Raw genomic sequence first — 16,176 nt, forward strand, 5'->3', positions numbered from 1 at the left:
CATTAAATAAACAGGAAGTGTCTGAGTGATTCTGGTAAAGACTTTTTCCATCCTGAGACTCTCAGTTTGTTTATTTGACAAAGTTCAGCTGTTCATGCTGTTTTCTTTGATCTGAAAGGCGTTAACCTGAACGAGGCTCGATATTCAACGATTTTTAACCAATAGTTATCATCATCATTATCAGCACTCCTCTTTATCCTGAGGATCCACATTTCTGTGTATGCCTGGGGCACAGCAGAGCTTATTTTTAAGGTCTATTCATCATCAGGATGCAGGGTTGTTTAATCAGCTGATGATGACATCACTCTGGCGTGATAGACCCGAAGCAGTCAGATGACTCGGTGAATAACTCTCAGTCTGATTCTCTCATCAGTTTTAGACATTCAGACTCCAAACGTGTGGACGGAAAGGAAGAACTCCCTTTTAACAGGAAGAAACCCCCAACAGAACGAGGTGAAGGGAGGGGCGGCGATCTGCTGTGACAGGCTGGAGATTCGGGTGGGTTTTGATTATCGATTTATCGATTAAAATCGATTCTGGCTTGGATAACGTGATATCTGTTCATTAAAATCCTGAATCGATTTTTTAATATAAATTTATTTTGCCCGAAATGCCAGAATCTCAGGTTAAACCTCACAACATTTCAACAACCACCAAACAGCTAAAACAGTAACTGAGAGCAGGAACACGGATTCTGCACAAAGACGTAAACACAAAGCTCGACCCGCCGACGCATCAGAATCAGTGAGATGTCGCCTTTCTCACCCGACGGCACGGACACGGTCGGGGCTGAAAGCCGACAGCTCGCTGATTCTGATGTTTCGGCGGGTCGAGCTTTGTGTTTACGCCCTTTATGCGCTGATTCTGAAGCTGTTAGTTTGATCTCCAAACAATATTGACCGAACCAGCAGCAAAAAAAGATCCAAACTACGCTTCACAAAAATATCATCATGAATTCACTCTGACTTTTGCTGTTTTGCTTCCACCACGATAAAATTACACTTCATGCACAGCTCTCTCTCTCTGTACTTCAAGAACAGTTTCCTGTCTAAAAATCTGTTTTCTGCGTTATTCGCTTGCTTGTTACGCACAAGTCTGCCATTGTTTACAGGCTGTCGACCGCTGTTTTTTTCCTTTTACTTACTTCCAACAAGAAAGCCTCATTTCTGCTGTTCAACAGGCTTCTGAACAAATTTAAACTTTTTAAAATTATGCAAAATTGCGAAATGCTGTGTCTCTAATAAAACCTCAGTAACTTTGCTCTGCTTCACGTCAGTAGGATCAGGTGATGTTCATGTGTTGATTAATGGTTTTCTTTCGCTTTTGATCTACTGCAGAATATTTTTATAAAACCCAGGCCAGGAAAATCACCTTCATGTTTTTCTGTTTTATCTTCAGCTACTTTGACTCAAAGGCCTCTGCTGTGATGCTCACACCTTTGATAAAGTCTCGCAAGTGTCAGTTTTCTTCTTATAAATATAACAATATGGAAATGTACTGATGCATGACCTGAATTATAATATTTCTGACTGTCTGAGGCAAAATTTCCCCGATTCAAATCAAATCGAATCTGAATCTGAATCGAATCGATTCTAGAAATCAGTGAGGATTTTCAGCCCTACTGGAGAAAGTGAAGAGCGAGGAGAAGAAAACTGAAACTATGAGAGAGCGAGAGCAAAGATTGTGCTCTGCTGCGATGATACGATGGTTCGAATTATTCAAGGCTTTGTATGTGAATAGAAAGATTTTAAAATGTCGAGTTTATTTAATGCTGTCCGAGTCAGTGTGATCAGAAATCCTGTTTCTAAGGTTTACAGGTCAAATATAATCACATCAGTTTGTCTGAACTCAGAGGAAGAATATTAGGTTCATCCAGCCTTTACGTTTTAAAACATAAACTGTATTGCAATAAGTTTTTGGACATCTGCATTCACATGTATAATAACTTGTAACTCCCATTCTTAATCCATAGTTTAATATCCATCATTTAATGTCAGCCCACCCTGCAGCTATAACTGGAAGGCTTTTCCAGGGTTTAGGAGCGTTTATGGGAATCGTTCTTACAGGAGCACATTTGTGAGGTCACACTGATGTTGGACGAGAAGGCCTGACAATCTCCAATTATCCCAAAGTGGGATGAAAAGGTGTTCTGTCGGTTTGAGGTCAAGACTCTGTGCAGGCCGGTCAAGTTCTTCTACACCAAACTGGCTCATCCATGTTTTTTTGAACCTACCTTGTGTGCAATTGTGTTGGAACAGGAAGGAGTCATCTCCAAACTGTTCTCACAGAGTTGGGAACGTGAAACTGTCCGACCATAAATTCTGAATGAGGAGTTCCTTTCTCTGGAGCTAACTCCTGAGAAACAACCCATAACCCCACTCAACCGAAACACTCGGCACAATGAGGATAGACAAGTACCGTTGTCCTGGTAACCGCCAGATTCATACACGTCCACGACCAGATGGAGAAGCGTGATTGGTCACAGATTTCCGCTGCGCTAGAGTCCAGTGGTGGCATGTTTACACCACTGCATCCCACATTTACAATGTGCTTGGTGATGTAAGCTGGTCGCCATGGAAACCCATCCCATGAAGGTCTCTACGCGCTGTTCTTGAGCTAATCTGAAGGCCACGTGAAGTTTGGATGCAGAAAGTCTGCGACCTCTGTGTAGTATGCTCCTCAGCATCCGCTGACCCCACACCGGGATTTTACGTGGCCTAGCACTTCATGGCGGGGTTATTGTTACTCTCGCTTCCACTTTGTTATAATCCCACTCACAGCTGAACGTGAAAGGTTTAGTGGTGAGGAAATATTTGGACTTGTTTCACAGGTGGCAAACTGTCACGGTTTGTAGAAGCTGTGTGCATGCTGAGGTGCTTGATTTATACACCTGTGGCCACGGAAGTGACTGGAACACCTGAATTCAATGGTTTGGATGGGTGAGTGAATACTTCTCACAATATCGTGTGTTTGTGATTTAACTAACTTTACCTTCTTATATAAAGCGCCTCGAGGTGAGTTGGTGCTATAAAAATAGTCCAATGTGACTAGGGATGGGTACCGGTATCCGGTTCTATCATAAACTGTAGTAACCAGACCAAAAAGCAGCGCACATTTCGGTGCTTTATTTTCCTGAGCTGTGATACACTTTAGATTCTAGCCAATTATTTTACGTTTCCGAGGATAGTAGGTGGGTCCAGGTACGTACGTTCTTTTAGAGCAGAGCTACAGATTAAAAATGCCCAAGGCGAAGCGGTCAAAGTCTGGCTGTACTTCACAGCAAAAGATGCAAACTCAGCAGCTGCAACAAGTGCTTTAAGGTGATACTGTGATGCTGTCAAAGGAGGTAACACCTCAAATCTGATGAAACACCTGGCGACGCATAGCGTTTTTTTAAAAGCTGAGAAATGCACCGTATTTGATAGCTTGCTGCGAGACCTCACACCGAGCACATCTACTGCGGGTGTGGTGCCTGTTATCGGACCCGGAGTTAGCAACATCCCCCAAAAACCCGTAGAGGAGAGTCCTGGCCCCTAGCCCTGCCAGTGTAGCAGAAATGATGATGATGATGATGCAGCAGCAGCCGTTCTTCTCTGCGTGAGTAGCTTAATGTTGTTCGTGTATAATTTACGTTGAGTAGGCTAACCACGTTATTACATTAATGCATGTAAGGTGAACTAGCAAACATCATCATAGCTACATGCAGCTGTCTTCTTGTTTGATGGCAGATACTCCCTTCACCCTGGACAAAAAGGCTAAAATGACCAAAGAAAAAGTGGAAAACAGTTAAACATGAGAGGGTTTTGGACAAAGTTGGTGTTTTTTCCATTGATTAAGCTGCTTCCAGCCAAGAGTGATACCATATATGCCCCATAGCTGCAGAAAAGGCTAACATTGTTATTTTTTTACAAAAAACAGCTGAACATGAGAGGTTTTTGGACAAAGTTTGTGTTCTCCATTCTTTAAGCACCGGCACCATTTCAAAAGTACCGGTTTGGCACCGGTATCGGATAAAACCTAAACGATAACCATCCCTAAATATGACAGGTTATTATCTGCATAGCAATGAAAAAAATGTGTTTCCTAATAATGTTACCAAAGAGAAGCATGTATGATGTAAACAGCGTCCGCCGCTGTGACATGTTAAACTCAGCGAAGACAGAAAACAGGAGGACTCTGTTCTCCAGAAAATAGTCATAGCCGAACCCCACCCCAAAATCAGCTCATTCGTAACTGCTGTGCGTAACATGATGTCAGTCAGGAGGTGCGTTTCTTTTCTTCACCTCTGTGGTTGCAAAACCAACGTCTGTGTGTGAGGAAGACTCCTCGTTTCCACGGATACGTCCACTGGCAGCCGATGGACGTGGTAAACGTGCCTGCTGATAGTTTAGCTGGTTTTAGTCATCAGCTGAACTCTTCTGATTAACTCTGACTCACATGATGACAGGATCTCACACACACACACACACACACACACACACACACACACACACACACACACACACACACACACACACAGATCCCTGAACCTGGATCTGGACCTCAAACCTCTTCTGTCCCTGACTGAGGCGCAGCCGTCTCACATCACACAGCTACAGGCTTTGCCATGGAGTCGTCAGCTTAAGCTGAGGGTGATGTGTCATCTGTGTTAACTGTGGGACATCTGTGCAACTCTGTCAGACAAGTCCTACAAAAGCTCTGCAGGGCATCTCCACCTTACAAAAATGTCCCAAAGCTTCAGAAATTCCCTCCCTCCTTACAAAAGTGTCCCCACTTCCTCTTTCATTTAAAACCTCCTGAAAAAGTTCCCCGTTCTTCCACAGAAGCTTTGTGTCTGTGTTTGTGTGGACCTTTGAAGAGTCTCAGACCTGAATGTGTCTTTACGAGGACCGGACAGATCGTCCTCACAGAGCAGAAGCGTCTCAGAAGCGCAGACGTGTCCAAACAAAGACTCAGCTGTCATTTGGACGCCCCTGCATCCTCTCCTGGTTTCACTGTGACTCAGCGTGACTTTCTAAATGTTGTAACTTCACTTACAGTCAGATGATAAAGGTCACGAAAAGAAGAAATCACCTCCTGTCACCCCGAGGAAGGGGCCACGGTTTGATAACAGTAATATACAAACAGCACACGGTGCTTCAGTGTTTCACAGCGATGTCACGATGTTGGACACGAGGCAGTGAAATCCGACATAAACATGTCGGCTTTGAGGGAAGATTTAATAAACGAAAGCAGCAAAATGTGACGAGTAAACGGATCTACTCTGGTTCCTTTCCTGTGTCTCAAACAGCAAGTCATGTGACCCACCGCCATGCTGTAGTTTATTCCCTCACTGAGACAATTGAGAGCTGTTAGACTCCAGCAAGATCACTCAAACGCTGCTCAGTGGGAGTGGTGGCGCAAAGGAAGACGCCATGAAGGTTTGGCCTGGTTGGAGGAGGACGGGCTCTCTCTGAGAACACTTCCTGTCAGTGGACTTGGACGGCCACACCCACAAATTACAGGTTTGCCTCATCACAGCTGTTTAAAGTTTATTAATGCTTAGTTTGCATTATTAGGGGCGTGGCCTCTTTGACTGATAGGTGGATGGTGACACAGGTGGCTGTAGCTGCTAGCCAGGCTTCACCTCACCCTAAACTGGACCTCTGGACCATGTTTGTGCTGTTGGAGCCTTTTGGGGCATTTGTAATGACATCATGTGACCAATTATATGTCTACTGTAATAACAGACCGTCCAAGAAGGCGGAGCTCCGGTTTGGGTGAAATCTTTGGGACTAATTAGCAGGTATCTGTGTCCGGGCGATGCTCTCACACTGCCCGTCGATGCATTTTGCTGATAATGTCCAGTGTTGGTCAAGTTACTTGAAAAAAGTAATCAGTAACTAATTACTGATTACTTCCCCAAAAAAGTAATCCCATTACTTTACTGATTACTTATTTTCAAAAGTAATTAATTACTTAGTTACTTAGTTACTTTTTAAAAACACGATTTACAACCTGAATAGGTGATAAAGTGATAGATCTTTCAGCCTAATTCTACTTTTTCTGCATAATCATCATACAAAATGTAATCAAATGGAAAAGTCTCTTTTTAAAACTTGTTTTATTAGTTTTAATCTTTTAATTTTATGCATCAAGCAAAAATTTAATTATCTGCAACATTCTCTGACTGGAAGAAATTAGTTTAACATTTAAATCTATTTTCTGCACATTCCAGCACATAAAATATAATATTTTTTGTGTTTACACTCAGTCTTTCAAATAGATGCAAGTAAAACACAGCAGAAAATAAATAAAGTCAAAGACTAGCGGTCCTGTTGCTCTATTTTCACCTGTAAAGCAGGAGTGGGGTAGGCGGAGGGTTACCCTGGTGCAGGTGTGCAGCGGTCAGTGGAAGAATCCGCGAGTTTCTCTGTGAGTTTCCCATTACGTCGTAGCTACTCGGTGCTTGTTTGGAAGTTTAGGGGTTTTTTCGCTGTAAAAAGAAGTTTTCTTCCCACGCACAACGGACACTAATGTTTTTGTCACTTTTTATGGAATCAAACTCAAAGTAAGGTCAGTACTTCCACGCTTTAAACGCTGCACGCTCATACTCTCTCTGCACTCGATATATGATCCACTGTTGATCTGCACACAGCTGTTGTCACGAACGTCGCACTCGCTTACGTCACTGTCATGAGACGCAAAAAAATCACGGTTTTAGTAACGCAGTAACGCAGCGTTCCTACGGGAAAGTAACAGTAATCTAATTATCGTTTTTGCAATAGTAATCCCTTACTTTACTCGTTACATGAAAAAGTAATCAGATTACAGTAACGCATTACAAGTAACGCGTTACTGCCCATCTCTGATAATGTCACGATTTCTTATAGAAATGATCAATTCTGTCTCAAAAAGGGCAACATGGTAACGGGGCGACCCCAGTGTAGGTAAAGGTTTCACCTTATAGTTGAAAACAACTCAACAACAATTCATTCATAAGACTTTCAAAAATAGTTTTCTATAACTTTATTTAAGGTTTGCGTCCTTCATCATCTTTCCTCTCACGTAGACGTGTTTGCTTGCAGGCCGTCACACTGTCATAAATACATAAATATATATTTGTAGTGGAATCTGCCCCAAAGTCCTTCTAGAAACAAGTCTCGCCACTTAGCATCTACTCTGAAACAGCCTCTGGCACTTTGTTGGCCAGTTATCTAAATTGTGTTTAATTTTAAGGCTCATTGGGACATAAAAATCAGGACATTTCCTTCGGGATTAATAAAGTATTTGTGATTCTGAAAAACGTGCATCGGCTCAAATCTGATTTTAAAAAATGCTTGAAAACTCTGCTGAACTACAATAAAGAGAAACTTCCCTCCATCGTTGCTGTTCCTGAATCGTCCTCCGTGTTTTTGTCTCTGAACTTGTTCAGATTCAGTCGCTGATGTCACTCCACGCGTGACACGTGTCTCTTTTTCATTCAAAGCCTCAGTGGCATTAGAAATTCAACCTCACATCAAGACGCTGAAGCTGAGATGTTGACGCTGTGATGTCAGGAGTGTTAGGGTTCCAGCACTCTGATTGGTAGATGTAGTTTTCAGGTTTTGGCGTTGATGCGTGCGGGAGGACCTGGCGTCCTTCGTTCTGTCTCTTCATCCATCATCCCTCCATCTCTGCCGTCCTCTCGGGCAGCGGAGGTGAAGGCTCCTCCTCCTCCTGTATCTCCGCAGGTGTGTGGACAGGTGGAGGTGAAGCACTGGAGCTCAGCTTCTTGCTGACTTGAGCATAAACTGAATCCCTGTTGTAGTTGCTAAAATCCTCCAGAGCGGCGTCATGCGCTCTGGCTGGCTTGTGATTGGCCGGCATTGCTGGTGATGATATGGTGCCGTGTCCTCCGATGGCGTGGTAGATGTGCTCAGCGTTTTGATCTGTGAACAGACAGACGACAGTTAGGAACTAATGATCAGATCAATAAAAGTTCTGTTTCTGTGGTTTCTTTGTTCTCATTCAGAGAATAAAACCTTGGCTCTGTGGCGCCCCCAGGTGGCTCCTCCAGGGAGTGAACTGCACTGAGACTTCCTCTTCAGGACGTGACTCTGAACACACAAACACAGGCATCGTGGGACATTCAGCAATCTGAGTTTCTTCAAGTTTCTTAATTTTTAAGTGTTCTCATTAAAAAATAATATCACGAGTTCATGAAAGCGATTCAGCCTGAAGCCAGAAAATCGAGCGTGAGAACAAACTAAAAGCGTTTTGTTCTACATGAAAACTCCATTAAATATTCTCACTGAACCTGTTAATGAGCCTCGTTTGTTTACATGTGGAATATTTCTTATTTACTTATATTTACTCACGTCATCTGTTTTATTCTTTAGTTTGATTGATTTATTGATTGATTGGTAATTTATTTCAACATGTGAACAATATACAAGTACATTTAGAAAAGAAAATAAGAAAGAAAAAAAATACTGTACAAATTACATACAAAAACAAAAATGTTCTGATTCATTTACATGTTGAAAGGGAAGAAGTAAACACTTATTGATCCCGCCCCTTTGCCATAAATTATCAGTTAATATTTAGTTGCTTCCTTACTGATATCATTTGTAATAAAAATAGTGAACAGATTTCTGATATACTATATCCTATAATATCACATCATGATTTTTTGTTTGTTTGTTTTTTAAATAGAGACATTCACTTAATTTAAATATTTTCCTTTTCTTTATAGTTTGAGAAGATCATATTTTTATAACTCTTTTTGAACAGTTTTGTGTTTGGACGTTGCTTTAATTCCATATTCAGACTGTTCCACAGTTTCACTCCATGAACAGAAACACAAAAGCCTCTTCTTGTAGTACCTTCATTGTTTTTAAGTTACAAAAACCCCTTAAATTATAACTTCCTTCTTTCAAAACAAACGTACTCTGAATATTTCCTGGCAGTTCTTTATTTTTTGCTTTGAATAGAATTTGTGCTGTTTGGAATTTCACTAGATCGTCAATTTTCAATATTTCAGACTGCAAAAATAGTGAGTTTGTAATGTGCATTGTGGATGATTCGAATTGCATTTTTTGAAGAGTAAAAAGTGAATGTAATGTGGTTTTATAGTTGTTGCCCCAAACCTCTGCACAATAGCTTAAGTATGATGAAACCAGTGAACAGTAGAGAATATGAAGTCATGTTTGTCGAATACCTGTTTTGCCTTGTTTAGTGTTGCAATGCTACGTGATACTTTGGAATGAATGTATCCAACACGTTCTCACTCCCAAACCATAACATTTTACGCTAGATGACAAATCGTCAACATATTACGTTTTCGGCTACCCACCACGTTCCTAAATGACGACCTCGGAAAAATGAGGAAATATGAGAACCGTATGGACTCAATCTACACATGTTCGCTCTTTTTCTTCAAATCACTTAGAAACACGCTATTTAACATCATTAAAGTCCTGGTTAACCTCAGGAAAAAGGTTATGGTTCGGGCTAGGGATAAGGTTAGGTTTAGGGCTGGAATACAGGGCTGGAACGTCTATTACCGCGGGAGCTTCATTGCACTGGATTTCGGCCATAACCCACCGCGTACCATAAGAACACCGAAGGTCTCCTTTCGCGTTCCTCAGGAACGCCGCGGGACGTGACAAAACGTCGGCATGTTACGCCTCGGGAGTGAGAACTGGCTCATATATCTTACGTAAGTTTTTCATCTATTATTAGATTATAGTTTCAGGTACGATGGAGCTGTCGGGACTTTAGAGTCGGGACATCGGGAGCCGGAGACAGCGAGAAGTGAGGACATCATTTTTTTTAAAAAAAAAAGCACATTGATTAAATTCAACAACACAAAGTGCCTCAAAGTGTTTTATATTGTAAAGACCCAACAATATTACAACTATCAGATGAGCCCCTTTAAGCAAACACTTGGTGACTGTGGGAAGGAAAAACTCCCTTTTAACAGGAAGAAACCTCCAGCGAATTAGGGTCAGGGATTTAGGGGATTAGGGTCTGCAGCTGGCTGCTGCTCAACCCTGATTGGACAATTTGATCTACAGCAGCTTGGTGCTTCATGGCGACACACTGAAATTTGCCACGCCACCAAGGGATCAGTGCAACATCATACTTCCTGTTTCCTCCTAAATTTGGACACTGATGAAATGATTTCTGCAGACCTCACGTTAGATCAGCTCCACTGATAATCACGGAGCGTCTCGTCCTTCCTGCTTCTGCGCACGAAAAACTAGACTACAGATGAAACGCGCCTCTTCTTTAAATGCAGAATAAATTTAAAAGATCCTTCAGCTCGAGGTCAAAGCTTCTTTTTTGTGATTCTTTATTTTTCCTTTGGAAGAATAAAGTTATGTTATCATTCATGTTTTTTTCTGAAACTATTAAAACAGTCTTCCCAGCCTCATCATTCATTTGACCTCATGAATCGTATAATTTAAATGTCTTTAGTTAAAGTCTGCTGTCTGCCTGGTGTTTGATGGGACGGAGGGACCTTGCTCAGTCTGTGGCGCCCCCAGGTGGCTCCTCCAGGGACTCTAACAGGGTTTTTCATAAGGATGAGCTTGAGGGAGGACTGATGTGATATCTTTGTGGAGCTGAATCGGCTCTCGCTGACGGTCAGTAGCTGTTAGCGCAGTAAATTCTGACTTATTTTCCGTGGTGGTCGTCGTTTCCAGCACAGGAGGTATTCATTTCCCCTCCGATCGTCAGGTTCAGAGCCATTACTCGTCTACCTCTGTGCACTCACGCGTAAAACACATTTTCCTGCAAAGACTTTTATTTTCTGGAGGTGCTGTGAGCTCTTCCTCCACCCTGACTTCATTCCACGTGCAGTTTGGTGCTGCTCATATAAAACTGAAGTAAACTCCGTCGCACGAACCTGAAAATGTGATGAAACGACTTCATTAAAACTTCATTTAGTACAGCTGAAAAGTCTGCTCACGTTTCTCGTCGTTCTGGATCTCGTTGATCGTTGGGTTTTCTCTCACTTCCTCCAGCTTCACCTGTCAGTCAACACGACAGGTTAACTATGTGAAGGTTCTCAGTCATCCAGGTCATCGCAGTCTAAGGAGCTTGGAAAGAAAAGCGTCTGGACTTCTTTAAGTTACTTGAAGACGTTTCACCTTCATCCGAGAAGCTTCTTCAGTTCTAAGGTCAAATGGTGGAGAGTCCCAGATTTAAGCCCTGTGGGAGTGTCCCCCCCCCAAGAGGGACAAAGGACCCCCTGATGATCCTCTACCTGGAAGACCCACCTCCAGGGACAAGACTCGGCTGTCCATCTGTATCCAAAGGTCAAAGATCAACCGTTTGAGGATGCCAATGTTCACATTTTGGACAGAGAAGACAGATGGTTTGAAAGAGGAGTGAAAGAAGCATCTATGTCCACTGTGAACGGCCATCTTTGAAAAGAGGGCGGGGCTTACGACACCAACTGTCTGCAATCTATAATCCAGTGTTGAGATCCTTCCCAGACGCCTTAACGCCCACTCACATCCTGGGCCATCTGACCTCAGGAAATCACATGATAGGGTGGGGCCAGGTTTCACAATGAGCTCACCTGAAACTCTGGCTGATTGTGACCCACACCCAGTTTCACACCTTGGCTCGTGTGATTGGGTAGAGGACCATTAGGGGGTCCATTGTCCCTCTTGGGGTGGACACTCCCACAGGGCTTAAATCTGGGGCTACGTCCACACTAATGCATTTTAGTTTCGGCCTCCCGTCCACACCGAGACGGCGTTTTCAGAACGCTCTCGAAAACGCACACATTTCAAAACGGTGCTTGCGTCGCAGTGTGGGCGGCGAAAACAGAGACTTTCTAAAACGATGACGCATGTTAGTCATATGATGCAGTCATGTGACCAATGAAACTAAGATAGCGGAGGACATCATTATGCAGCAGTTGTTTTGTTTGACAGCCCTGTTAAAGATTAATATCAGTCTGCACATCCTCCAGAGAGCTTTTCTTCAAATTCTTGAATTCTCACTCGCTTTTGCAACTTTGTACTTTTGTGTTACTCGCAGCAACAACTCCACCTCATTGTGAGTCCATTTTAAAAACTCGCTGCTTTTCCTCGACATTTTGCTGCGACGTTTCAATGAGCCGGAAAGTAAATAAGCGGCAGAAAGAAATGAGGAAGGTCGAATCTTCTTGCGTTTCACGCATGCGCAGGACTGGAACGTAAGCGTTTTTGGCTGTTTCAATGTCGACGCACAACTCTGTGAAAACGACTGAAAACGCTGGTGTGGACGTGGAGCGTTTTCAGACAAAAACGCCGTTTTCAAATCTATCCAGGCCAGTGTGGACGCAGCCTGGGACTCTCCACCACTTGACCTTAGAACTGAAGAAGCTTCTCGGATGAGAGGCGAAACGTCTTCAAGCAACTTAAAGAAGTCCAGACGCTTTTCTTTCTCAAGCTCCTTAGACTACAAGTTAAGCCACGCCCCGTCCCATCAGAGGTTTTAGGTCGTTAAACTTGTCTCTTACCACGCTGATGAGCGTTGACGGGGTTCTGTTCACCTCCAGATCCTGAAGCTCAAACGAATGTCTGAGAAACAACAAACAACAGCGTCAGGTCAGCGTCGACTCTGATAATCACGAAAGTTAAACTTTTCATTTTCATTCATTTCATCATCCTGTGATGTAGAAAGTCTGCTGACCTGCCGCAGTCGCTGCAGAGACCCGTGAGGAAGATGGAGAGGATGAGGAGGAGGATGAAGAAGCTAACCACTCCTGATGGCAGGAGCCACAGCTCGATGGCGTCTGGTCCGGTTGCCATGATCCCTGAGAGGAAAACGCAGATGAGTGAGGACGACCAGGAGACTTTATGACCTCCAAGAAACTCACTTTGCATTTTAGTGTTTTGTAAAGAACTTTAATTAGCATCAGATGTAAATTATCCTCAGTTTCTCTGATCATTAACAGGTCTAACAATCAGCAGAGGTCAAAGGTCAGACACTTTATTCTTCCTTCTTCTCGCAGACTTCCACATAAATTCCACCTGATCTGTTTTCATATCAAAGGAATGCTTTAAATGCGCTCTTCAAACATAACTGAGCAAATATCAGCTCATATTTACTGATATCGTTAATGTGACGCTGTGTGTGCTTTAAGGCCGGTCCGTCTCTCAGCTCAGCGGCGACTCGAGCTGCGGTTGAATCATCCTGACCGACTCCTGTTACACAAGCAGTGAAGTCGCAGCGCGAGAACGCCATGTTCAGATTAGAAAAAACTGCATTTAGCGCAGTTATTTCACTGTAACATTGGAAACGAGGCGCAAACAGCCAAGCTAACACGTATCCACCTCACTGATTATCACTGTTAAATGTTGCAGTGACAAAACATCAGTTAAATGTTCCAACAGGTGGGGCTGTTTTTTATTCTGCGCAGGGGGAACTTCCTGTTGTCTCCAATGCCTGTCTCCAGAGCTGCGACTCAAATACGCAGACACATCGTAGTCCATCAAACTTGAGACTGAACTTAAAGTGAAGTAAGGCCGCAGAGCAGGCGAACCATGAAGAGATTAGAACAAATGAATGAAAACAGGAAGCATCATCACCATGTGCGATGATGATCAGAGCTGCGGTGAAAGGTTTGGGCGGGGCTGCTCTTTTTAAGATTTCTTCTCTTGTCTCAGTTGTTTGGAGACGGAGTTCCACGTATGAAGGAGACGACTGCCTTTCTGTTTATTTTCTTTTTGTTTTTGCGAAGAAAGCGAGCTTATAGCGTCCACAAAGGCGAGCCGCAGTCCCAGCAGGTCACCTGATCTCAAGGTCAGCCCACATCACCTGATGGCTCAGGCAACACCCTTGTCCACATCCTGATGGGTGAGCAATTTAAGCTGCTTTATCCTGCCGGGCCACAGTTTCTGCACATTTGCAAGCCCCTTTGCCTTCCAGCGAAGCCTCCTCTGTTCTGTACGAGGAGGTGGTGCTGTCGCTCCACCCGCTCCATCTTTGTATGCACGAGTACGGCGAGGTCCCAGAAAAATACCAAACAGGTCAAAAAAGAATAAAAAGCCATGAAGAGGCGAAAAACAAGTAAAAGAGACATTAAGAGTCCATAAACAGACCCTAAATAGTTCTGACAAAGTGCAAAACAGCAACATTGTATTGATAAAAGACAACGAAGCCACAACAGTTGGCCTCAAACCCCAAATTACAGCCTTTTGTTTCAGCCTGTTCCTCATCGAACAGGGTGGGGTCTGCAGCTGGGGGCCTCATCATCTGTCTCTGGTTTTCTGGTGTGAACACCAAACAATGCCAGTCTGTCTTTTAACCTGTTTCCTGGTCTTAAAAGTGCTACAATGAGAATATTTTTCACGTCAAACGTGAAAATCAAGAACACACTGATGCTGCTGCTGTCACATAAGAAGCTCAGAAAAGTAACAGATAACAGAACCTCAGATAAACTTGGTAAAATAGTTACTTTATATCTCTCGACACATTAATATTAGGATAATTAGTGTTTGCACATTAATTTCCTTTACAACTGACATTATGACTGTATGTCTGTGAATTAAAACAACTTTCTCATCGACATTCATGTCAGTGAAATAACTGCAGTACGAGCGCAGCTCTGAGTGTTCCAACAGTTCAGTTTACTTTCTTAATATACGAGCGCTCAAGTTTAAGAAGCGGTGTGGACGTACCTGTGTGCAGACAGCTGTGTGTTCAGGTTCAGTGGTGCTGTGAGGGTTTGTTCCTGCTGCACGTTTACTCATTGACAGACTGAACAAACACTCTGCTGTGAGAGCTGCTTAAAGACACACAAACACTGCACAGGACTCCGGATTCCCCCACAGGAACTGAGACCTGCTTAGCTTAGCTTAGCTTAGCACAAAGGCTGCAAGTGCACATATTCAAAATGTTGCAGTCTTTGCTTAAATCTAAAAATGTGTGATTATTAATGCTAATGTAATTATTCAGAAATGTGCAGAAAGACTGCAGTTCCTCTAATATCCAGCAGAGGCTTCAGCATTATCATAGTTTAATGGGCACTAAACCTACTGCGTGTATATTAATTTAGGCATTTATGTCAAAAACATTAGTCCACATTAATAATGAGGCTCTAACACATTTTAGACCCATCAGAGATCACTGTGAGTAACTAAAACTGGAACAAACTGTCTTGTTAAAGATTTGCTGTTCATAGCAGATTCGATTGGAAGGTAAAACAAATCAACCTGTTTGAAACCTCTATTTTTACAGAGCTACAGGCTAGCAGCTCACTTGCTGCCTCTTTTTCTGCTTTAATTGATTCATATCTCTGCTTTTTTATTTTTAACACCCTCTGCATATTTGCTGTTTCACTGCTGATTTACTGATGAACTTTGACCTGCTCTACGGTACAAGTATACGTGAACAGGATGTTCCTCACCTGTCCGTGTGGTTCCTCACACATCTGTTATAATCACTGTTTACTGTGCTGTCAACAACACAGCCACAAATGTTTTCAGAAGTGGCTTTGTTTCATAATTTTAGTGTTCAAACCGAGAATGATATTCTCTCCTGATAGCTGAACGGGGGGTGTGTTTTACATTTTATGGCGTCTTTCTAACCACAGGCAGCTGCGACTGATAAGCTCCATAAAGCTGAGATCAAACTGAAACTTGAGCACCAAGAGCAGCTCCACCCGAACTGTGCAACTGACACTTTCTGCTTGACTGGCAGAGTGAGGCCCTTTGAGGACTGTGAGAGGCAGATAACAGCAGCCTTGCTGTTAAAGGACACATAAAGTGAATATTCACATTATTTTTTGTCTATCGCAGTCTGCATTCAGCTTCCTGTCTGGATGTTGTCATACGTGTCCATAGAAACCCTGTAGTTACTGTAAAATGTCAGCTAAAATTTCATTATGATAGATAAAGGGAGAATCAGCTTTAGTAAAATATGGGGTGTTGGTAGGTTGGTTTTTAATAACAGATATATTAAAAACAACCTACAAGTTGGTTGTAGGTTGTTCAATGATTGTTCATACAAATTGACAGGCTGTAAATTTTAGAGGTACTACAGAAACCGTCTGTTAGATTTGTATTGTTTATTGTCATTTATGCTTAGAAATATTTAACCATATATGCTTAGAGGTGCATAATCGATTGTGTAGTGATAGGATGTGTGATCCTTAATAGTCTGCAAAGGCTTTGTGCGCATTCCAGAGCAGTGTTGCCAACTCCTCAGTAA

At 42.8% G+C, this 16,176-nt stretch overlaps 1 protein-coding gene across 1 annotated transcript; it reads right to left on the reverse strand.

The window, feature by feature from the left end:
• Positions 1 to 5,866: 5,866 nt before the first annotated feature.
• On the reverse strand, positions 5,867 to 15,367 carry LOC146526252 (uncharacterized). The gene is given in 7 exon segments (XM_085161427.1): positions 5,867 to 7,910; positions 8,004 to 8,078; positions 10,487 to 10,567; positions 10,937 to 10,997; positions 12,482 to 12,542; positions 12,655 to 12,867; positions 14,596 to 15,367. Coding segments are annotated over 7 exon segments (882 nt in total). The 5' UTR covers positions 14,718 to 15,367; the 3' UTR covers positions 5,867 to 7,641.
• Between the last annotated feature and the right edge of the window lie 809 nt (positions 15,368 to 16,176).

This window comes from Neolamprologus multifasciatus, chromosome 1 (genome assembly GCF_963576455.1).
Source record: "Neolamprologus multifasciatus chromosome 1, fNeoMul1.2, whole genome shotgun sequence".
NCBI lineage: Eukaryota > Metazoa > Chordata > Actinopteri > Cichliformes > Cichlidae > Neolamprologus > Neolamprologus multifasciatus.